This window comes from Ailuropoda melanoleuca, chromosome 4 (assembly GCF_002007445.2).
Source record: "Ailuropoda melanoleuca isolate Jingjing chromosome 4, ASM200744v2, whole genome shotgun sequence".
NCBI lineage: Eukaryota > Metazoa > Chordata > Mammalia > Carnivora > Ursidae > Ailuropoda > Ailuropoda melanoleuca.
In genome coordinates, this window is record NC_048221.1 from 101,347,095 (window position 1) to 101,373,062 (window position 25,968).

A 25,968-nucleotide genomic window follows, 5' to 3' on the forward strand; every position below is an offset into this window, starting at 1 on the left:
TAATGGCAGGTGTCTGGTGTTTGTGTTTGTATCTTGTAAAGATTTTAGAGTCCCTCTGTATTAAAGGGAATCATTGGAGTGTTTAAAGCTAGATGTGGAACTTTTAGATGTTTATTCAGGGGCAGTGGAGTTGGTTGGCCAATCATTTCCGCTACCTCCAGTTAACCTTGGATTTTGCTCTTAAGGGTTGTCAGCAGTCCTATTTGCATCTTTAGTGCGACTTCTTGTTCATTTTACTGATTCACCCTGTGCTCTGAAACATCACCTCAGATGTCTCTCTGGAGGATTCAGTCTAGCTCTTCCTCACCTCTGTTTTAGGATCTCAATAGATGCTAGAAGGAGGCGACCTTGATTTTTATAATGCGTGCTGAACTCTGATTTCATTACTCTTGGAATGCCATCATTCTGTGGCCTAGTGTGCACTTAGCATACAAAAGTATAACAAGAACTTACAAGTTTATTTCCAACTTTGATCACCCTTTCAGGATATAAGCTATTAAGAGCAGTTCAGCATTTCTGATAAATAACTGTAAATTGGTATCTACATTTTTGGATGTAATTCAGAAATGAGAAGGAAACTTCTATTTATATAATCCTATATCAAAAACTCTGTTAATATATAATGTGCGAGTCACAAAGGCAATGCTGTGTTCTGTCCTAATTAGTGGGAAGCACAAGCAGCATATTTGAAGTAGTTTCAGACTTTTTCTATCTCGTATTACTTTTGGGATATTTAATATTCAGACATTACCAGAGGCATTAGAAGAATTCATAGTTTAACATCTTAGCTTCTGTCAAGATGGATAATTGTTCTATGAGCTTTTGTTTTTCTGTCTTATCACTTTAAAAAACAAAACAGGATAAAACTAAAACAGGAAAGAGTACAGCGGCAAGGAAAGCAAAGGTATTATTGGTTAAAGAGTGGTAGCAGTTGACCAAGCCCTAAATAAATAAGTATTGAATGTGCTTAAGAGCAGAGCATGGAGAAAGATGTTCTTAAGGGTCAGACCCAGAGAAACACTGACTTAAGGTAAGAGAAATGAATGTCTTCTCAGTTAGAGTAAACAAAATTGAATTAGTTCAAGTTGCGGGTTTTATCAAGTTGAGGAATATAATAAGATCATTGGAATATTAAGGATAAATTGAACTCTGAGCCCCCATTTGTACTGAGGATTCTGTACCTCCTCTCCCACCATTTTTCCCCTTTAGAAGGTTGATGTTATGTTCTGTTCCAATCTTTGTATCAAATAACTTTGTTTTTTCTGCCGCTTCTGACAATGCCACATCCACAGCAGTGTTGTTCATATCAACATGCCACCCCCTCAGTCTCCCCAGAAAGATTCTTTACTCCATGTTGGAGCAAACAGAATGCCTTTCTCCAAACTTGGGGTTTCAGAGCCCTAGGCATTTTTTAGGACCCAGAGTTTCCCTTATGAAAGTGGTCCCTTTTTAGGTTTTCGCCTTCCTCTCTCTCTCTTGGCCACAGAATCAGACCTGGAAGCTGGTGGACAAAGATAACATGTCACCTTCTGTGTTTTCCTCTTCCTCAGCTCTTCTTCAGGGCAATCTTGCACAAACAGAACAAAGCCACACAACAAAACTGATCACCCTTTTATATTCCATCAAAGGTCTTTATGAAAATAGAGGTGTGTGCCCAAGAGCCAGGGTCCAGTGGGTGGGTACTACCTAACTCAACTTTTTTTTTTTTTAAAGATTTTATTTATTTATTTGACAGAGATAGAGACAGCCAGCGAGAGAGGGAACACAAAGTAGGGGGAGTGGGAGAGGAAGAAGCAGGCTCATAGCAGAGGAGACTGATGGGGCTCGATCCCATAACGCCGGGATCACGCTCTGAGCCGAAGGCAGACGCTTAACCGCTGTGCCACCCAGGCGCCCCTCAACTTTTTTTTTAAAGAGTCATTGATTGTTTGATTTGAGAGAGAGAGAGGGAGAGAGAGAGAGAGAGAGATAGGTGGTGAGGGGAGGGGGAAGAGGAGGAGAGAGAATCCCAAGCAGACTCCCCACTGAGCGTGGAGCCTGAAGGGGGACTCGATCTCACAACCCTGAGATCATGACCTGAGCCGAAATCAAGAGTGGGATGCTCAACTGACTGAGCTCCCCCTGGGCATCCCTACCTAACTCAACTCTGCAGTGGGAAGTTATTAATCAAGGTTGTATATTAGACATTTGATCACAGTCATAATTTCTGAGTGACTTCCTCACATAGTACTGTTGATCAAAGTGGTTTCTTTTACATTTTGGTCCAAAAGCTAGAACTTTATTTTTTCAGAGCCTTATTCTGTAAAAAGTACAGCCATGAGGATAATGTGTTGATCTTTTAAATATTTGAATCATGAGAAGATTTAAAGTAAAGAAGGAATAGAGACTAATATAACTGAGACCCTGCTTCTACTCTGAGGTGTAACAAATATTAACATTTTGCAATATCTGATTCACATTATTATTTTCTTAAGAATTAAGATATACTTGAAGCCTCCTTAAGACCTCTGCCTCATCCCATGCCCCTCTTTCCCCCTCAAAGGCTATACTTAAGGTGGTATACATCCTTTCAAAACGTGTAATAAAATGTATATATGTTTAAATTATGCACAGTACTCTTTTGTGAATTTTTTAAACTTCTCACAAATGATATCTCTTTTCAGTTTGCTTTTCCCAGTCAACACTTTGACCTTAGGACTTACTTGACTGTATTGTCTGTCTCCTGACTTCTATCCCGAAGTCCATTTTGTTCCGTCCTGATGTACTGCCTATGAACCTGGAGTGAACAGCTCACTGTTTCCCCAACGTCCCACTTAGTGGACTCAACAGCCCTGGAATAGCACCTGTTGGAAGGGATCCCTTAAAGCTGTTACTTTTATTCCTAGGTTTAATATAACTCTTCTTATTAACTCTTGGGATAGTCAACCTAATAAGCAACAGCTATAACCCTAAAGACAAAAAGATATTCCTATGACTCCAGTGTACTCAGCCCTCCTAACAGTACCTCTTTAGAGGTCAATATTTGTCCAGGCCCTAAAAAAATCTCTCAGCTCACTGGTCAGAACTGGAAGGCTTCATTTTATTAGATTTTGTCAAAGTGTTCTCCAGAATGATGCGTGCCAATTCGACTCCCATATACAGTAGAAGGGTTCCCTTTTTTCCACATGCTCAGTAAGATGGGTGTTATTAAGCTTTAGTTTGCCCATTCCAAGAGGTATGAAATGATCTCTCATTGTTTACACTGTAAGTTTTCCAATTATTAGTGAAGTAAAGCATCATGTATTTATCAATAATATGGGATTTAGCATTTTGTAAATTACCTGTTCTAATCCTTGGTCTATTTTTCTGTTTTTCACCTTATTCATTTGTAGGAGTAGTTATTTTATGTACATGCAGGACTACTAATTTTCAATGAAACAATAGGGACAAAACCTCAGACCGCTAACTGCTACTGATGATACCATACAAATCTGTAATATTGTTGATGGTCATGATGGCAGCTTAGACAACAAATAGAATGAAATTAATATTCAGAATTTTCAGTTTAGGAAGGGAAGGGAATTTGTAATTTCATTTAAGAAAGATACTCTTGGGAAAATGCCAAATACATGTAACAATATTTTCATGCCTAGGGAGGTCAGTTTCAATGATCTAGATTATTTAGTCATGCAAAGCAGTTTATTCCCAACACACATGGATAGCTGGAATGGCCTTAGTTTAATGTGGTGGTTTTTAGAAGTATATTTTTGTTTGATTTTTGCAGCAGTGCAATTCAATGTCCACCAAATTCCTTTTATGTAAAGGTATTTCAAAGGCACAAATGAAAAATTCAAATGGTATAGAGAACCAGTCCTAGTAATTCACTCACAGAAGGAAATTCACCCCATGCATGCTTTGGTTTTGATCATTTCTATTGAAAGAATGGCTACTCTGTTTTGCCGTAACCCTCTTCTCTCTCTCTCTTTTTTAATATACTTTTTAATGTTGGACTTTTCCTAGTAGAAATACATTTTTCTAGGAAGGTTTTATCTTGAATACTTTGACCCTAGAAAGTAAAGTAATTTAGCAGAGTTTCTCACACTAGGGATTAAAATGGATGTTTAAGTATCCACAGAGGATGAAAATGAGTATAAAGATGAATCAGGCATGAAAGTTCAGAAATGGAAAATAGATGAATGATGTTTCTATTTTATTGTCCTTGTAAATAAAATGAATTGTGCTTTTGGCTTTCATTTGCCATATGAATTGATTGTTACAAGATAAAACCTGAGAAAATTGAATTATAATTTTCGAGAATCAGTGAATCAGCAGCATTTGTTAAGTAGCCAGTGGAAGTGTTCCAGACATTCCCCTGAATTTACTTTCCACAAACCTCCTCTATGTATGTAGGTGTCTTAATGTTTTAAGAAAGAGGTACTAATATTTTAGGAATTTATATGTGTATCTTCTTTCACATCAAAGTGGTCTTGGTAAAACGAAACAAAACTGAATTCAGCTTTGAGCCTACTGGTCTCTAACCCTAGGCTTTGTGCTGGAGCGCCCTGGGATTCCCTCTCTCCTCTTGTAAGGTCCTTCTATGAGCCTCTCTCCATTGCCGTCCCCCTACCTCCAATCTCAAGTCCTGTCTCAACAAAAGTGGAATACATTGGATCACTTCATTCACAAGTTACTATGAAGTCATATAGGTTAAGATCTATTACTCATTACGTATGACTTTAGAATGTGATATTAGTTAAATATTTACCAAGGCTTTTTTTTTGGGCCAAATACCATCCAATAAATGTGTATGCATTATTTCATTGAAACTTACAATAGGATCTTTTTTTAATGACTTTTTTTTTTTTAAAGATTTTTGTTTGAGAGAGTGAGAGCACGAGCAGGAGCGGTGTGTGGATCTTTTATAGACAAAGAAGCAGCTTTAAAAGGAGTTAAGAAAACTTGGCTAAGGTTTTCATAGCTAGTAATAGCAGAAATGAAATTCAACTCAGGTTAGAATAACACAAAATATGTATGCATATGTACTATACCACACAATCCTGAGCAGGTTTCAAAAACTTGCTGTTGCATACCATCACCATTCATGGAGTAATGGTTTACTTCCTCTGCTGAAAGTAAGTGGTACAAAGACCACTGAAGATCCACCCCAAACTGGACAGGTAGGCACACGGCTCCACTGAGCTGTTGGAATACGTGCAGCGTGCCGCCTTTCCCAAGGGCTGGTCGCCTAATCCATTGTTTCTCATTTTGTTTAATGCAGTGATGCCACGCTTTGCCGAGCAAGTAGAGGTTGCTATTGAAGCCCTGAGTGCCAACGTCCCTCAACCATTTGAAGAGAATGAGTTCATTGATGCCTCTCGCCTGGTGTATGATGGTGTTCGAGACATCAGAAAAGCTGTGCTGATGATCAGGGTATGTAAGCCTCTGTAGTTTGGAGCTGATCAGAGCTTCTGGAACGGACCCCAAATAATTTACTTTCGTTCTTTTAATTACTTAGTTAGCTTGTTACACTGTTTGGCTCATCATTTAGTCAGATAAAGGGGACTGTTTATTCATACAAAAGGGAAAAGTGATCCCAACAAGCTTAGATTCACACTGAATAACCTGAAGAGTGATGCTCTGCCTATTTCTTGCATGCATTGTTGTCTCAATTTGATACTAACTTCCGGGTGCCCCTGCTATTATCCATATGCTTTTCTGGCTAACATTATTTTCCCATCAGGATCAGAAAGCCATGAGATGGAAGGAAAGGAAGAGTACCCAGTTTAGTAGTGCTACTACTACTACTACTAATAGCGATAATAATGATCTGATACATAGTTACATTAACTTAATAACAAATAATTACAATCTTATAAATAAGGCTGTATAACTTTGCAGCAAACCTCTTTCCATCACTCACCCTACTATCTTCCCATCCTCAGTCTTCTGTTGTCAGCTGTGAGCCTTCCAAATGATTGTCCAAGTGATTATACAGAGACATATGCTAGAAAAACATATAATACAGTAGGTTTTAAAACTCAACATAAGTATCATTTGCAACTTGATTTGTTCACCCACAACATACCTTCATTTATTTATATTAAGACACATAGCTTCCCCGGTTCCATTTAACTGCTACATAATATTTCCTTGTAAGATGAGATATATTTTTTTCTTTTCTTACCAATTTGGCATGGTTTTCAAATAATTTTCTTACCCATAGAACTCTCTCTTAAAGTAAACTTAAATATTCAAAGGCATAATTGATGACACAAATACGTTTGTGGTTATTACGACTAAAGCAGAGATAGGGCTTTTGCAGTGACAACAGAACATGAGAACATGTTGTCTGATAGCAATCTAATGTGAGTCACAATCGTAATTTCAAATTTTATAGTAGACACATTGGGAAAAAACAGGTGAAACTATTTTTAATAATACATTTAACTTAGATGTATCCAAAATGTTGTCATTTTTGAAATGTGGCATTAGCTACTTTTAAAGTTCCCAATAGTTCATTATAGCTTAAGTCTGCCATATTGGATGAGATAGCACTGGAGTGCATCCCCACCTTCATCCTCCACAGTTGTCTCTGAGGCTGCACAATAAAACCACGAAGTATCTGCTGACTGCATTCTGAAAAACTTTCTCTCAGGGTGACCATGGAACATCTAAACCAATATACCCTCAAACACAGCAAAACAATAATAACCAAATAATATCTGTCATATTTTATTCTCTCTGGACAATATGTAGTCCTTTAAGTATTTCATCTATGGCATTAATTCTCCCCTGAATCTTGGTATCTTTGAGGTCATTAAATTCATGAGTGATCCTCTTCGACTGTGGTATCCAGAGTGCAACATGATGCTTCTATGGTGATCTGAGCAGGTGGAGTAGAGTATGACCAGGAAGAGTCTCTCTTCCCTCTTTGTTGGTATCCATGCTTCCCCTGAAACATTACTAAACTCCTTCACTTGGGCTTGCAAAAAGCGTCTTCGAATTATCTTGTCTTTAAATTGAGCTTGATTGTTTTCTCGTTAAATATGTCTGTCTTTCATAATAATTTCATGATCAATTCACAGTGTTCAGATCATTTCATAAGTAATATCAGATGATTCTCATTATACTTAACAATGTAGAGGTCATATTTGGAATTTGGAGGCTATCAGATGTATTTCCTGTTCTTCTAACTTGCCCATTTTAGATCTGTCAAACTCTTGCCACCTTGCAAGACTTGGCTGAAACCTTCAGATCTTCTCCATCAAAAATACTGACCCTCTCCTTTAACTATGTGTAACTGTTTCTACTTAATGATAGTATTTATTACGTTATTCCCTTTTGTGTCTATTACCTTCTTTAGACTGAAATTTTGGAAAGCAAAGTCTGTGTTTTTATTTTCCCTTCACTGTGGTGCATTGTCTGGCACAGTGGTTAATAGTGTATGTGTGTGTGGTGGTGAAACAGATACCTGGGGAGATAAGGAAGGTGACAGTAAAGGGATAAGAATTGGAGGAGAAGGAAAAGAAAGAGAGTCAGGCTTTTAAACCTGTAACAAATTAGATCATTTTTTTTCCATTACATACTAACTTGTGAAATAAGGTAATAGACCATAAGAGTTATGTTTTCAAAGCATTTGACACTAAATCCCACTATAATCCTCAAGACGTATTCCCTCTTTTGCCATTTTTCTGCTTTGTTAGCCTTCACATTTTTGTGACAACCATTCATCTGGGAGGCTGAGGAAGTTTATAGCCATCATTCATTTATTCATTCATGAGCTGTAAAAAAACATAATTTTAGATAAAATGCCATATCCTTGTTGCATGAAGTGTCATTCCTACATCTTGACATTTCAAGTGATTTGATCAGATGGATTTCACACCACTTAAATCTTAAGAGAGAAATGTACAGTATGTACAAATTGCTATTTTTAAAATCCTTCTCCATTCAGCACCCACATGGCTTCATTTTGTACTTAATTTCTTGGTTTGCTTTTTGAGTATAATGATTAAGTCTACTTAAAAAAAATCCACTGCGCTAAGTTCAAAAGAAAGACAGACAAGTAGAGCTGTTTCTTTCCCAGCAAACCTGGCCATGCCTCCTTCCCTCCAAAGTGTTGATTATACTTTGTAAAAATAAGATATCTTTTTCCCCCCAAAAATAAATGCAGAACAGACCCTGAAGGGTTAAGTTTTCCATCACCTTGCCTCCCAGTGATCAATACATATTTAATGTGCTGTTGGTATCCAGGCATTTCAGGGCAGCTCCAGGCAACCCTCTGAAGTAGACAAAATTATCTTTCCTGTGTCCTAGCCTCACCTTTCAGAAACCCACTTCTCCCTTGGACCAGGTCTACTCTGCCCCTCTGCCATGAGACTGTTTTTTGTTTGCTTCTTGGTGAGACTTGTCCTTGGTAATCTATCAGCTATGAAGGAATTTTTTAATTACACCAGCATGGTAATTTAAAAAATAAACAGACAAATCTGGCACACCACCATAATGTTGATTCTCATTATTTGCAGCCTATAAAGTTGCTGTGAACATTGAGTTAGAAAGTACTGAGACACTGTTCCTGGGGGAACATCCTTAGGTTCCTGTGAGCCTCTGGTTACATTTTAATCCACTGATCAATATATAACTATGTTTTATGCATGTTTTTGTTTAAAGACACTTTATTTAGTATATATTGTTGACTCATTAACATTGCACTCACAACCAACCTCACTATAACTCATTCCTGAAGGAAGCTCATCTATCACATGCCTTTTCTCTATAAGGCACATCACAACTTTCTTACACTTAGGACCACTAAACAACACTTCAGTACTGTACTTGGAAGGCATTCCAAACAGAGAAATCACCAAAAAAGGGCACAAAAATGCAAAATACGTGGCACTAAATAAATGCAGAAAGGATACTTACATACAGTATAAGAGCTGAAACAAAAGGGAGGAACATTGTGCTATTTGACCTTAAAAGGAAACACACAGGTTAGGTGACTCAAATTTTTTGCCACATTGTACATGTCTGCGAAAAACTACACAAGCATTGATTTGGGGATTACAAAGAAGCTTTTGGGCATGGGTATCTGCAAATAAGGTATCTGCAAATAATGAGGGCCAAGTGTACATTTAGGACACAAAGTTAGACATTTGATATTGGAAATTAAGAAAACTGGGTAGGGTAGAAGGAGGTAATGTCTTGGTGTTAGGGTATCTATGTTCAAAAAAAAAACCAAAACAAAACCAATAGTTGCTTCTCATAAGAATAACCTTGAAGACAATCTATGATATCTATATTCTTTTTTAATATAATTGGAACCCATTAATTTAGTTGCACATGATACTTTTGAAAGCAGGTCGTGGAAAGAGTTAAGGCCTGATAAAAGTCTAAAGTTTAACTTCATAAATCCCAAACTGTGCCTGAAAGATTCCTTGGAGCATTGCAAGATGTTTTAAAATTTCATGGGAAACACAGATGTCTCTCAGATATTATGTGAAATAATAGCTGAAAGCAGCTCACGCTTTAAATATTAGGTTGGTATGTTCCTTTTAATAACATCCTATAGTTGTGAAGCTGGATTTTTGGTGGTTGCCATGATAAAAAGAAAGCTCCATGGATGTTTGGTTGTATTCCAAGATCTGAGAAGTCATGCAATGTGCACCAGGCACCAGGCACTTGGTTGTTAAGTTTAATCAACTTTATCCATTTTTGTGATCTAACTGCTTAATCAACACAACTTTTACGTTTGTGGATGTTTTGTTTGTCTTTTGTTTTGTTTTGTTTTTAGCTAAGAGGCACCTTGAAATAATTGCTGAGGTGCATTTGAAGCAATAGAGTTTGGGAACCTATGGCTTAAGTGTTTTTTGGCCATCGGCATGCTTGTTTTTATCTCTGTGCTTCAGTTTCCGTATCTGCAAATGAGGACAGATATTGCCTTAGCTATAAAGTACTAGCCTAGACCTGGCATTTGGTAGGTTCCCAAGAAGTATTTTTCTTTTCTTATCCTGCTGGGATGAAATTTCTTATTACGATCAATTAATGAAATATAATTTGTTAAATAAATTAATAATATTATTAAAACTGCAGGGATTGCAGTTACTCATCAGGGCTAGAAAATGAAGAGTTGAAAAAACTTTTGTGAAAAAACTGATTTTCCTCTTATAGATTGCTATTATCCAGTTAATTAACAAGGTCTTATAAGGTTCCTAGTTTTGTTTTCCTCTAACTCAAGTAATTAGAAATAATTTCATATGATTTTTCAGAAAAATTCAGTAATTTAGTCTTAGTCATTCATTTATTAAGTATTTGTTGAATGCTTACTAGATTCCCCACACAGTTGGAGGGACCCTGAATGGAAGGATAAACAAAATATAGCATCCTATCTTCAAGAAATTTATATTCCTCTGGTGGGAGACAGAAAATATAAAACACAAGGAGATAGAACATGCCAGTTATTGTGCCATGTTGAAAACCAAGGCAGTATAAGGGGATAGACCATAAGGTGGGTATGAGTTTCATGAAGGATGGTCACTGATTGGATGGTATTTCAGAACAGACTTGGAGAAGGAGGAGGAAAGAAGCCATAAAAATATGAGGAAAAATGTGTTCCAGGCAGAAGGAATGGCAGGTGCAGTCTAAGGATCTCACTGAATGAGATGGCAGCCATTGCTGTGTTCTAAGCTGACTTAGCTTGTACAGGGATCATTACCCTGGCTCTGCTGGAGAGATTAGAATGTATGGGGAGAAAAACAGAAATAAGGAGATCAATCAGGAGGCTTCCAGAATAATCCAGGATAGAGATGCCAGTGGCCAATCGGTCCTGACTGTGAGGGGATTTTCTTCTATATTGACTTTAGGAAAATGTAATTGCAGTGGTATAGCTTCCCGTTTGGAAAATCCTTCTTCATGCATCACCCAAACTCTCCTGTTGCCTCTCCATGTCCTCATCTTTCTGTTCCCAATGAAACTCTCATATACGTTTGAGCCTTTCTTTTAAATGGTCATTAATATATTTTTCAGGTGTCCTAGTGAAACAACTATAAATCCTTCAGTCTTTTCTCATTTTGCTTCCTTCCAGAAACTGTTGTAGAGAAGACTGAGCATTTGACTGGGAGCCAGAGGAGGGAGATTGTTCCTGTTCTGTCACTGATGTGTGGTGTGACCCTGGACAAGCACATGATGTTCTTGGGCCTCTGTAATAGGCACAAGTTAATCTCATACAGGGGGAGATTTTTAGAGGCCAAATACTTTAATTGTGCCATTTTACAAATAAAACCTACTTTTGCAACCTAACAGTTAGATAATAGACCCAGGGAACCAAGAATAGACCCAAAGTGCTTTTTGATGGTTGTAAAAAGGCCTTCCCTGGGAGCACAGAAAGGCAGAATTGAGGCTTGACCCACAGTTTCCAGCTTCCAATCCAGTGAATTATACATTTTGGTGATTTTTTTTTACTCTATAAACATTACCTAATGATACAGGTCTTATTATCTCTGGGCCCATTTGCAGACCTCCAGTATTTTTCCATGCCTCCTTTAATGTATGGAGGTCCTTGACTTGACCAACCAAAACATAACACTGCTACTTGTTAAAATGAATAATTCAAAAAATAACAGCATGAGAAGTAGACACATTTACATGCAATTAGCAAACTGCACATGCACAGAACTATTTATATGGGTGGCTTGGATGGGTTTGCTGAATGATTAAGGCACAAGAAAATATTTTAAGCTCATCCATTTGCCTGGTGTTACTTGTGATGGTTGAAAGCATAGGCTGTGGAACTCCCTCAGCTTGCTAGGTGTAACACCCTGGAAAACTGACTTAACAACTCTGAGCCTGTTTATACAACTGTAAAATGGGCATTAAATTTTTTTTTGGGGGGGGGCAAAGGGAGAGGGAGAGAGAGAATGTTAAGCAGGTTCCATGCCCAGCGTGGAGCCTGATGTGTGACTTGATCCTACAACCCTGAATTCATAACCTGAGCTGAAATCAAGAGTTGGACGCTTAACTGGCTGGGCCACCCAGGCACTCTAGGCATTATATTCATTTCATTAGGTTGTTACAAGGATTAAATCCATTAGCTGAATGCCTGGCCCAATGTTGTTGGTAAAAATTATTTCTATTATTATGATTATTGCAGTTGTTATGAGGTACATATTATCACTTACTATTGAGCTCACTTTTATCATTTACAAAGCATTTCTATATATATTTTATCCTAGAAACCTCACATAGGGCAAATAGGAATTATCTCCATTTTATGAGTGAGGAGAGAGAGAAGCAGAAAAACTGTAAGCGACTTACTAAAGACACACATTTTATGAATGACAGCGTTAGGCCAAAAACACTCAGATTCCCCGGGTCCACATCCAGGTTATTTTTTTTTTTTCATTTTTAAACTTTGTTTTGGTTTCTGAGCCCTAGTCACTTGAATGAAAGCTCATCATCATTAACCTTATGTTGCCGGGTTGTGTCTGTCATTGACTCATCTGCTAAACCCACAGATCATTGAAATGTTTGGACACAGTACTATAGGCACTGTCATATTTTCCTTTTTTCTATTGAGTGAGGTTTTTCATTTTACTTTTCTTTCTTCTTTTCAAAAACTAACGATGAAAAGTGCTTGCAATCTTGTCTCATCTGTCAGCAGAATTTACCAACTTGCTGTAATTGTTCTGCAGTACATTCCAAAGAGTGAAAAATGAGCAGAGATTATTGTCTCTGCCCACAGTGAAAATACAAGTAGTTATTTGAACCAGGTTCTGCCCACCCCACCCCTGCTTTAGTTAATAAAGTATGGGAACAAAACCTCTTTCTTCCCTCTTTCTTTTAATAATTCTGTGAAAGAAAATTGAACATCTGTAGATGACTGAGTGAATATTAATAAGGTTGATGGAGAGAGAGAAGGGAAACAAGAAGGCTATGCCAAAACTTGGAAATTACTATGCATAATGTGATATTGGCATGAAGACCCCATTTTATGCCTGTCTGACCAATCTCAAGGCTTCATCAATAACCACACCTGATTGATTACACGGAGGTAGCCAAAGGAACCAGGAGAATAAATGTGTGCCCTTTTGGATGGGAAATGGGCAACTGCATCATCAGTATTGCTGTGGTCGTCTTCTTGCTTTTTTGAAATACAGAGCCCTGGGAGGTGGTGCTCCTTGTATCAAGGGGCAGTTTGTGGGTGACTGTCAGCTTTCAGTCTAATGACCATTGATCTGAGAAGGTTGTACTAGTGCACGGCCTCCCCTTCATGCACCATCCTCACCAACTCTGTTTCATCTTCTTAGAATTAACAGAGGATGATAGTCTACAGTACATGCTGTGTGATTTGGAAGGCTTTGAGCAAGGTGTACCGTCTCATGCCTGTTTTCTTATCTGTAAAGTGGAGAAAATGGTGTCTACATCATAGAACTGTGAAGAAAACTGTATGAATTAGTATATGTAAAGTCCTTGAGAAAACTGTGATTGGCACATGAGAAGCACTTAATGTGTGTTACCTATTATAGTCATTAAAGATAGGGAGTACTTTTATTTCTGGGTTTATGGATTAATTCACACATTTTCTCTGACACAGAAGGGACAGGATCTTCCTGTAACTACTCACTTGAAAGCCATTCCATATCTCCAGTTCTTACCTGATTTATAATGTGAAAAAGATATACATGTTTGGGTATTTGGATCTAAATTCTAATTCTGTCATTAACTAGTTTAGAGACACTGGGCGTGCTGTTTCTCAGAACCTTGGTTTTCTTATCTCTAAAAAGAGAATGATCTTTATTTCACTGTGCTGGTTTTAGCTAAATTGATACTATGTATGAAGAGCTATTTAATCCTTGGTGGTTGTGTAGTGATTGGTAGCTTCACTCTTTAAAGTGTTTGAATGAGTTGATTTCAAAATCCTAAGTAATGATGATGGCAAACATTTCTCAAATGCCGATTATTTGCCAGACACTTGACACAAAGTACGTTACTTCTTCACAAAAATCATAGAGGAACTTTTATGAACACCAGTTCACAGGGGAGGAAACCAGAGCTAAGAGGATTTTGCTAGTGGTCACACAGGGATTCATATTCAGGCAAGTCCTGACTCTGGAGTCTATACTCGCAACCTGTACACTATACGGTTTGGTGACCACATCAGATATTTCATCTGGACTAACCATTGACTTGGAGCTGATCAATTCTTTTTGCTTATTAAGACCAGAAAAGACTGGGAATAGAGCAAAAAGGGCATTATGGACCAAGTATAGGTACAACTGCTGTTGTTAATGGTGATTTTCTATCTTACAATAGATTTCTTTGTGTGGAAAAACACAAATATATTTTTCTTAAAATTAGAAACCATGTCATGTCAAGAGCTAAACAGACTTTTTATACCTACAAGAGGAAGTAATAGAGTGTATTTTTTTTAAAAGATAAATTGGGGCAGCTTGGTTTTTCTGACTCCATTACAGCCAATACCTTCCTTCATGTAACTGCCCACAAGCTCTCTTTCCTGGGAGCTACTTAGCTTTTGCAGCCACAAAGTATATGGGTGGGGTTGAAGGTTATCAATTTAAAATATGCTGATTCTTCTCTTTTCCTTTGTACCTTTAGACCCCAGAAGAACTAGAAGATGATTCTGACTTTGAGCAGGAAGATTATGATGTGCGTAGCCGGACAAGTGTTCAGACTGAGGACGACCAGCTCATTGCGGGGCAGAGTGCACGGGTGAGTGGACATCTAGGACTTGGGTTTCATGCACTGGGGCTATGTACACCAGATTGGTTTGAGGGGATTTCTGATCCAGGGTCTTCGAATCCCAGAGATTTATAGCTCAGAAATCCGTGCTTTCATCTGTGATTGTTCTTAGCAATTCATATTTTATACAGTGGAAATAACCACCACTGCTAATGATTTCTGTTAACTCCATTCTCTCTCCATCACTTGAAACTTAGCAGCCACATAATGCAAACAGCTTAAGAGTATAGTGGATTTTGTTTGGTTTGGGATCATGACTAGATGGTTCAACAGCTAGAGGGCACAGGAATGCTCAGATCTTGCTTTGGCACGGACACCATAGTGCCGCTTGAAGTCACCAAGCTTGTTAACACAAGAGGCAATGACAAGTGAAAACTTAGAGTACTACTTTGTTAATAGCTGGGCAGTTACTATTCCATACTCTGATGAATAAGACCACATCTTTGAAATTGGTTCAAGGACTTCAAAATAGAGGCAGAACTCCCCCCCCCCAATGCCTACTATGGCAAGGGCAGTAGCCCTAGATCTGTCTGCCATATGATAGAAAAAGAAATTATTGAGATATACTAGAAATATGCCAGCTTAAGGCATGGAGCAGGAAGCAACAGAACACTCCATGACACACTCTGCCAACACGAGTGTTTCAAAGAGGATTCTGACCAATTCTATTAACTGTATCTCCTTGAGGGTAGATGCAGGTAATCAAGGTAGGTGTCAGGAAATTAAATCCCTGGGGATTATAAAAGGAGGTGAGATTCTTCTCCCTTTAAAGTTTCAGTTTTTATAGGGTAAAAACAATCCCATTATAGATTGTGGTCTTCTTATATTCTCATTAGAATTACTTTCTAATTCTCTATTAAGTTTTACTTAAGAGAAAACAATGTAGAGGAAGCATGAATTTGAGAAAGAGATGGTAATTTAGAATAGTGGCTAAGAAACCCCAGAAAACTCATACTGGTTTAGAAATTGTGAAAGAAGAGTAGGAAGAGCCAGTCAGAGGTTAAAATAAAGAGAACTCAAAGACTAAGCCTTATGTTGAGTCAAGAAAATCTTTGTGCTAAAACCTAATTTATCTTTCATGCTTTATGTCCTGATAGTCTCATGCAACAGTGAAATGATTCACAAGATACAGGTTGACGTTGATAGGGAAAATGTGAGGGTAAAAGCCAAAATATTAAAGGTGCACTGGCTTTGATTTCAGACAGACTTGGTTTTGAATTGTCAGGAGTGGAGTGAGGACCATGCTCCATTACATGTTGCTTAATTTCTCTGGGCTTCAGTCCTATTATCTGTAAAATGTGAATAATAGACTTACTTGATAGGATTCTTTTGAGGTTTAATTACTTAATATTTGTAAAATAATGAACACAATACCTGACATACATTAAATGCTCAATAAAGGGTGACTGAAAATTGTCATCCCTTGGAAGACAAATTATTTTGGATCACAGATTGGTCACAGTACAAAAGTACACAAAAGAATATGAAGCCCCCCACTTGGAAAATCTTTTTTTTTTTTTTTTTAAAGATTTTATTTCTTTATTCTACAGAGATAGAGACAGCCAGGCGAGAGAGGGAACACAAGCAGGGGGAGTGGGAGAGGAAGAAGCAGGCTCATAGCAGAAGAGCCTGATGTGGGGCTCGATCCCATAACGCCGGGATCACCCTGAGCCGAAGGCAGACGCCCAACCGCTGTGCCACCCAGGCGCCCCGGAAAATCTTTTGTTGACTCTAACCGCCCCCCACCCCGTTGAAAACTAAGTTCATTAAGTTGAGAAGCTTTTGAGCCTGTATTGGCATAACACTAAATCAATTCATCCATCAAGTCAATTCATCTTCAAAATTAAGTAAAACCAGCATTTTTATGTCAATGATAACGGGCAAATTTGAGTACTTCATCCAAACATTAATCATTTGAAAGTCAATTTGATTGACTGACTGCAACTCGGTATTGATACAGCCCAGTATCCATTGACTTGTTTTCTCAAAGGCCAAGACATATTGTACAATCCTTATCGTACTTTATAATCACCATCTTGTCAGAATGGCATGATCAGTCCCACCTCTTACCAGGAAGAATGCAGTCCCATTGTACTTCCATACCATGCATCTTATGATAGATATGAAGTCAGTTAATAAGGGTGGGAACAAAAATCAGATAGAACCTGTCTATATCATCTATTATTTTTTCACCCGACAGGTGAAAAGACAATAGTCTTTTTTGAAAGATCTTTCAGCATGAATTATGCACATGGTCCAGGATAGTAAGAACACAGTACCCCTATAATCCAGCACTTGCTGATTTGTCTTTGAGATCCATCATGTGGTCTGTGTGATTAACTTGCAGCAGACAGCATTAGTTATTGAGTCAGCCTATTTTAGCCTGTAATTATATGATGACAAATCAAAGACCTAGAATTATGGCTGTAAGTTGGAAATAAGAGGGTGCATTGAATTGCTGAGATGACAGATGGTCGAACTTTTGACCAGAGAAGTACGTTAACTTGGTCAAAATTGTGAAGGAGGCAAAAGTTGTCTTTGACAGAGGTGGTCACTCTTTGCAGCAGCCGGTCCTTCCGTTATGTTAATGGACTCACTTTGTGTTCTCATTCAGATAAATTCTTCCTCTCTGAAAAGGGTAAATTAATCTAAAAGGAGGTTAAAGTAGGACAAAAGCTTTTAGTATCCACTCCAACATTTCTCCCAAACTCTGAAATTAGAGTGCTTATTTCCTTTATGTGTCCCTATCTGCTGCTTCTCTACAGTGCTTTATGGGAGAGGGAGAGGCAGAGAATGATCATACCCTGATCTGATAAAATGTAGAAGTAATCAGACCTTATGATCCTAGACATGACATTTTATAAACTGTTCCTTCACAGGTTGATGTCGTTAAAATTGGTCAGCGACAGCTCTTGGACACTTAACCTTGGTGATAGAATATATTATTTGGAGTCACACAGACCTGATTTTAAATATGGGCTTGGCCAGGCAGTATGACTTTGGGCAACTTTCTTAATCTCCCCATGCCTTATTCCGTGTGTGTGTGTGTGTGTGTGTGTCTGTGTGTGCATGCGTATGCACAACATTCTACCTCATGATGTCGTTAGGAGAACTACATGATAAAATGTATCATAAGATGTATAACATACTGTCAAGTTTACAAAGAAGATGATGATGAGGCTTATAGCATAAGGTAGTTCTTCATTACAAGGCCAATCAAATAATTTAACCTAAAAGAGCATGGACAATTTAGGAAACCATGAAGTTTTTACTTGGCTTAATGGGACGATTACCTCAAGTTTCTTATTTACTTCATGTTCTGAGACTGGTAAAAGTCAAAATACCCACTCTTTAACTACTTATGTTTGTTATTCTGCTTTAAAACCAGGTGAATAGAAATGGACACCGTGAGTTTTAGCCCTTTTAATCATTACTTATAAACATTCATGTACTTGAAGCCTAAATGTTAGACTCTTGCTCTAGTTTAAGGAACTAACACTTGTCAGTTTGGAATCCCGTAGACGTCAAATGTCATTTTTCTCTTTGAGATTGGAAAAATAATCATATCAAAAGCTCCTGAGATTTAGATTGAAGAAAAGATTCCGGACTGAGGAATTATTGGCTTGTTTCAGTGATTTATACTTTCATTTAATGAGTAGAGTTTATAACTTCAATCACACACACAAAAAAAATGGTTGGCTGTTCAGAGGAAAGGCTGGGAGCCTGGTATGGGGCGCAGGAAATTTTGTGGATTCAAGTCTCTGATGCAACAGTTTGGGGCCCCAGATCAGCCAGATCAACAATCTGTAGAGCTGTGCTTGACTACTATGCATAGAAGCAGCAGAAACTCTCAGACCGCCCCAGGTGATCACATCAGAGAAACAGAAAAGCTGATTTTTTCCCTTTCCTCTTGGCCATGAAAATCACTTTTCTCATGTTCACTTAGTTTGAGGGAAGGAACAATTGCATGTTACATATTTTGTATTTAACTTGATTTAAATGTAGCCAGCCTCTATTTTTTTTCTAGCTAGAATGACTTTAATGTGTTAACATTTCAAATTGCTGAGTTACATTGATAAGACCTAATTAAAACTCATGTGTTGAATTTTAATTTGATTAACTTGCAAATTTCTCAGTTTGTGATCTACTGTTTATAGATAACCTTTTTTTAAAATTCCAGTTTCAGAAAAGGTCAATTATGAATTTTTAAAAGTCAGGAGCATTTTAAGAATATTTAGGAAAAGACTTGGCTCATCGATAGCTACATAAGCAGAAACAAATGTAATGACAGTTGCACCCAAGTCACACACCATTAAGTGCATTATGCAGGTCGAGCACCCCTAGAGTCAAAATAACATCTCCTTTTGCAAATCTGCTTTGAAAGGGCCATTTTTTTTTTCTTCAGAATTGTGCCCTTAGAAAATGTTTGTCAGTTCTGGTAAATTCTCTTGAACTGTGTTGATGCAGTGAGTGGAAAAATGGTTACACAGTCAATCAAAAGATATTTATTGAGCTTCTATTCTTTGCAGGATGCTGAAGCCTCCACCCTAAGGAAGCTCAGAGAGAAGTCAGAAGTAGGGCATTAGTAGGAATTAGAGAGTAGAGCAAGGCAGTTAGTACTCAAATCCTAAATTATACAATTGAAACTCAACGTGATCTAGTTGAAAGATAAGTGTACACCCTTCAATGCACAAATTAACTCTTTTGAGACAATGAAAGTTTATTGCTTTCCATCTGGGTATTGAATGTAGAGTCTGGAGGTCTGCCAGGAAGTTTCACAGATTCTTCTATAGAGGAGTACCTAGTGAGTGGCTTAAATGATGGTGGTGAGGACTTGCGAGGTCTAAGTAAAACATGATCATCAGCTTTTCATGAGGAGGACAGATTAATGTAGGATAGCATAGGATTATCAGACAAGGATGCTTCAGGAAAAAAGTCCATATTTAACTTCTGCAAATCCAAACCTATCTCAAATGCATTGGAACAGCTGTCTAGTTATTAGTACAGTATTGTATATGTGAGTTTGTAACCAACTCTTTGGTTATATATTAACCACCTTTTTTGATATAGTTTTTAAAATACTTTAAAATATTTTCCACTATACCGTGTTTTAAATACTTTAACTATAGTGTTTGTACCAGTCTGGCTTTTTAAATATGGATTGTAATTTCTGTATATACACATGCACATTCACACACTTATACATATACATACACATACACAGAGACTCACAAACTAGTTATATAAAGTCACACACATACATGCACGGAAGTTAGTAAACATGGCTGTGTAGTAGTAAGATGTATCTGTGCAGTTAATAGTTCAGGGACATCCTCCATACAAATCAAAGACACCCCTTACTCTGGCAGATAAAGCCTCATCTCTGGGTTGCTCAGCCTGGTGAACAATGCTTGTGATTTCAGCAACCTTTGCCCCACTGGGATGGGATCATTGTGTAGTGTCTAACCGGTGTGGTTGTGATGGCAATCTAGTTGTGCTCAATAGTTAATTATGGTGTTAGCTGACCTGGGTTTGAATCTATTCCTACAACTTATTAGTTGTGTAATATTGAGAATTTAATTTCTCTGGGCCTTAGTATCATCATTAATAAGACAGGGGTTATAATAGTATTCATCTTGTAGAGTGATTAAGTAAATTAAGTTTTTTATATACATAAGCCTCTTAGCACACTACCTGGTATATATTTCTGTACTCTGTCAATCTTCTGTTTATGTATTGGCACATAGACTCTGGGCCTACACAGACCTGGGCAACTAGGTAATAAGCTAGAGAGGTAGCTGGAAAGGAAAACTAATACAGACATAATGATAATATATTAGCAGTAATCCTATATATGCTTTCATTTTTTTTTGACAAAACATATTATTTCACTTGATGTCTACCAAAACACTTAAAGGTAATTGCTTACTATTCTTATATCTGAAGAAGTTAAGAATATGATCCAGTAGCAAGTAGGTCTTACCCTAAGTCAGTGACAGAACCCATTGAGCCCAGTTTTTTGGAGCTTATGTCCATTGATATTTTTATTAGAAATCAACTGTCTTGGGTAAAGGGATGGAGTAATTGGGTGATGGGCATTAAGGAGTGCACTTGATGTAATGAGCACTGGGTGTAATATGCAACTGATGAATCACTAAATTCTACCCCAAAACTATATGTTAACTAACTTGAATTTAAATAAAACAAACAAACAAAAAAGGAAATCAACTACCTTTCCTTCCAACAATTCATTTACATTGGGAGGAGCTTTCTAACTAAGAAAGCAGAGTTTTCTTGTATGAGTCACTTTACTTGTCCTTTGCAAAAGCTATAAGTTCCCCAAATCATGCTCTCATTGGTGAATACACATATCCCAGAATCAGCGGGCTACTAGTGCTGTCATATTTATCCACATGCTCCTCTCTCTGAATCAGGTTGCACATGGTTCTAAGACGATGCAGTGATGTGATGCCAAACATGGCATTCAGGGCTTGCTACATACCTGGTGTTTAACAAATACAATTGATTGTCTTTATTTGTGGTATTTATATTCTGTAAAGTCACCATGAACACTTACTTAGCAACTGTGGAGTCATTGCTTCTAGAGGAAATAGAGGGTTAGGTTCCTGAGAGCTGCTAGTCTCAACATTTTGTTTCAACCAATCAATAAATAATCTTGTTTAATGAATATTTCCTTACAGATACTTTATTTTATAGTTTTGATTCATTATCATTGAACTCATGGCCAAGAGCACTATAGCCCCTGCCTGCATGAAGCTTATGCGTGTATGTTTTTCCATAAGGCACGTCACACCCTCTCTGTGCTTAGGGACACTAGGCAGCACTTGAGCGCTTTGGTTGGGGACCAGGTTAAACAGCAAAATTACCAAAAAAGAGCACAAAGATGTGGAAAATGTGGCACTAAATAGACCACAGAAAGGACACTTGTTTAGTGCCGAAACAAGAAGGCAGGGAATTCGTTGTTCAACCACATCTGGGAACAGGCTTGTCAGGTGACTCAGTTTTTCTGCAACTCTGTGCCTGTCTGTGAATGACCAAAAGCACCACCAGTATCGATGTTAGGGTTGCCAATAAATTTTAGAGAGTAGGAGAACTTGTAAATAAAGGATCCATGAATGACGAGAATCAGCTGTAGTTCTTGCTTTTCTACATTCCCTTACCTGGCAACTATTGAAAGTCAACATTTGCTTCCTAAGCCTACATTTTATCCCATCACAACTTCTACGTACTTCTAGGCTCTGCGGGGAGTGATCTCAGGATTTCCACAGAGGAGGTGGAAGAGGGCTGGAATAGTTATGCCATCCCTGAAATGCCCTGGGATAGGGGATTGTTTGGTGTCTAATCATGGATTCCTTCGTTAATACTCATGGAAAGTCTCCCCACCCCACCCCACCCCACTTGGATGCTCAGATATTATTTAAAATTCCTCTCTTTCCCAGAGACAGAAAGCCTTTTTTTACTTTTTTTTTTCTTCCCTTCTCTGAACAGATTTCAGTGTTGAAAGAGGTGCATTCTTTCATCTGGTAAAAGTTTCCTGAGACCAAATATAAAAATTGTCAAGAATAGATTCTTTTGAACAAACATATGTCATCAAAGCGACACAGAAGTTCTGTTACTGTCAGTGTGCACGTACCTTTTGGATCTCTCTATTTTCTGTGTATAGGAATAGGGACAGGAATTTAGGGGACTTTACCAGGCTGCGCTTTTGCCTTCCTAGGAATGGAGAAAATGTACTTTCTGGAATGGTGGGCAGCCTGCAAACCTTGCCAGGGTCTGGCTTTGCTATTAGCTTGAGGCAGAGTCAACCTACTGTCTGTATTTACTTTGTCACCGTTAGTCACACTGTTTCTATAACCCACACAGGCCATCATGGCGCAGCTACCGCAGGAGGAGAAGGCAAAAATAGCTGAGCAGGTGGAGATATTCCACCAAGAGAAAAGCAAGCTGGATGCCGAAGTGGCCAAATGGGATGACAGCGGCAATGATATCATTGTGCTGGCCAAGCAGATGTGTATGATCATGATGGAAATGACAGACTTCACCAGGTGAGGCCCAGAGACAGGAAGATGATTTTCTCATTAAACCCAGAAGTGTAACAGTGTATGTTAGCCTGTGAAAGCCTGCTGAAAAATTGAAATGCTACATCAAAGCAAGGTGGTGGTATTATAAAATTTACATGTAAGTCAGAATTATCTGGACCTAATTCTTAGCAGATCGTCGAGGAGGACAGATTCATTTTTGTGATTATTATTGTTTTAATTATCTATCTGAAGTCAGTCACAAAATCTAACCCCTGGGGGTTGAGTGACTCATTTTTGTTCTGTGCTGTTTTGCAAGATATTTAAATACCGTTTTGAAGATAAGGTGAAGGATTTGTTCGTATCCCTTTGAGAAAAAAGTGTATCGAGACATGTGTGTGTGTGCATATACATGTAATAGTCTGGATGATAGGTCATGATCTAGCATTAATTTCAGCTCATGTTTTACCTTTACATATAAAGAATCAGTTTCAACAATCTGATTCCATAATTTTGACAGGCAAATTAAAAATTGTATAATTTTTATTCCCTTTTGCTCTAAGCACTGCTTTTAATAAATCAAGAGACCAGTCAGAATTTTATCAGGAGCCTTTTCTTCACCAGGGGTCATTGCTGTTTCTGCCACTGCAATTTTAATCTCCTTCTTAAAGGGAGGTGACATTTCTGCCCTTCCTACTATACAAAGGGCAAATCAAGGGAGAGCAAAGCTCAATGAAAAAAAATCCCTGGATTTTGAAGCTGAATGCCAGGTGATTTTGGACCAGCCTCTTACTGTCTTTGTTTATTTTGCAAAATGGGGAAATAATACTTTTCTTATCACCTTCACAGAGTATTGAAATCCAAAGAGGTAATGCAGTTGTAAATTGTGTTGCTATACAGATATAAGCTATCACTTTACCGTAATCCCCCCCAAACACAAATACACATGAGCAGAAATGTTTTAATGATTAAACATGATATTGGTTAATAAAACTATGTAAGATATATGGCACTGTCAAAATATCACCTCATGGGTGACGGTATTGTTAATGATTATTGAATGCTTATAATAAGAGAAGGCTACAATTGATTTTAGGCTATAATAAAATATAGAATATTTCTGCTTCATCCTCCGTATCCTTTGCCTCTGGCCAATATATACTAATGACATTGCTGGGCCCTTTCTCTAAATATTTTTAAATTGTTTCTGACTTCAACGGAATTACTTTAGTGTTATGAGGGTGACCTTTGAGACTTTTAAATGTCATTGTATTCATTAGAAGTTCAAATTCGTACATTTGGTTAGTCTTTGTTGGCTTCACAGTTTTATTTCACACACAAAAAATAATAATAGGAAAAAACAGCCTGAGCCATTATTTAAGTCTGAACTTACTACGAATCAGACTATCCTGGCAGCCTCAGTCACTGCTTTTTTCTAGGCCTGTGATGACTTAATTTGCTTGCTTTCAACATTGTATTAGTATTTTATCTGATGGATATTATGTAATCCATTAATAACATCACTTGAACAAATAATCTCATTAGTTTAAAGTGAATAATGAATCTAGTCAAGTTGCTAGTTTAGATCAAAAGAACGTTTTATAATGCTCCAGATTATATATAACTGTGGTCAAGGAAGAGAGATAGATATGAGGGGGTCTTGTTAGATGATGTTAAATAAAACAGACTTTCTATTAGTCAAAGTACAGTTTTAAAAGTGAAAAGAAGGCCACTTCAATTTCCTAGGGATTTTGTATAATCACTTTATGCTGATTTGAGTAATGAAATGTCTAGAACGCTAGTGGTTATCATTTTTTCCCACAGACTGATGAGTAGTTTCGTGCCTCTTTGTGAGGGCAAAGGGAGGAGCACAGTAATTAAAGGCGAGAGAAACAGAAGAGGGCATGCACTGGAAATAGAACACAGGACGCTGAGTTTGTGCTACTGCCCTACTGCCTGTATCTGCAGAGCCTCTTCCTTGGCAAAGAGGAAGTCATCTTGAGCCTTTTTTTTTTTTGTGGACTGTCATATGAGTTCCCTCCACTTAACTATATGCATTATTATTATTACCCTTGTATTTTCTGCTTCAAGGAGGAATAATTTCGGCTGTATAGCTCTAAGGAGCCCTATGTACTATATTCTCTATTTAAAGCAAAGGAGGTAGCTGGTTAGGAATCGAAACTTGATTCTTGATTCTTGATTTGATAGCTCAAATCATATGTTTAAATGGCATCTGGGGGCAAAAAAATACCCTTGCATTTATTATCTTGTTGTTTCATTCTTATCAGTAGCTAACTCATTAATTTGATTCAGTAATCTCAATGCTATACACTCCATTATTATTAAAATTGGAGAGGTTCTGCCTCATTATTTGTGAAATAACTTCTTCATGGAGGATAAAGCTGATTATGCCTCATGTCTCTTTCCTCTTCAGTTCTTGACTTCTATCTCATGGGCAGTGGCAGAAGCACTGTCCTGCAGAGGGTGAATCCATGTTTCTGATGTCATTCTTGGGAAGAAATAGCATGTACCAACCAGTCTTCCGTCCCAATAACATAAGGTGTGCAGATGGCCACAGCTCAGAAAAGAAATCCAAGTTTAATTGTATAGTGAGGAACAAAGCTGTCTTTTGAGACCAACTGTAACTTCTGATCTTTAAGGAAAGGGATTTAGGCTAAGAAAAGTGACTTTTCAGGGTACAGGCGATGTAAAATACTGAGCACTGGGCTCAGAAAACACGTAATTACCCCACTCTTCCCAAACGTAGTTTCTGCCTTAGTGCAGATGCTCAGTACCTCAGCCTAGGCATCATCTGACTGGTCTTTCAGTTCCAGTTCTTGACACTTTTCTGTTCATTCGAAGTCATGTCTGGTCACTAAAGAGCAACCATCTGCCTCCCTTTACACCAACACCCTCATTAGTTCTTCTGTTCATAGAAAAAAATAAAAATATTGAGTTTGCTATACAATGCCTACCTTTTAAAAATTCTTTATTGAAATATAGTTGACACATCATACTACATTAGTTTCAAGTGTACAACATGATGATTTGACAATTCTATATATTGTTATGCTCACCACAAGTGTAGCTACCATCTATCACCGTACGATGGTGTTATGGTACCACTGACTCTATTCCCTATACTGTGCCTTTCATCCCCATGCTTTATTTAACTGGAAGCCTGTATCTCCGT

The 25,968-nt window shown here is 37.8% G+C and overlaps 1 protein-coding gene across 2 annotated transcripts in view; it reads left to right on the top strand.

Moving 5' to 3' along the window:
* LOC100470940 (catenin alpha-2) overlaps positions 1 to 25,968 on the top strand; it is a 270,640-nt gene that overhangs the window by 172,870 nt on the left and 71,802 nt on the right. For both annotated transcript variants that reach the window (XM_034659447.1, XM_034659448.1), the window contains exons 6-8: positions 5,258 to 5,409; positions 14,593 to 14,706; positions 22,621 to 22,802. In XM_034659447.1, the coding sequence (XP_034515338.1) occupies positions 5,258 to 5,409; positions 14,593 to 14,706; positions 22,621 to 22,802 (448 nt within the window). The remainder of the gene's footprint in view (positions 1 to 5,257; positions 5,410 to 14,592; positions 14,707 to 22,620; positions 22,803 to 25,968) is intronic.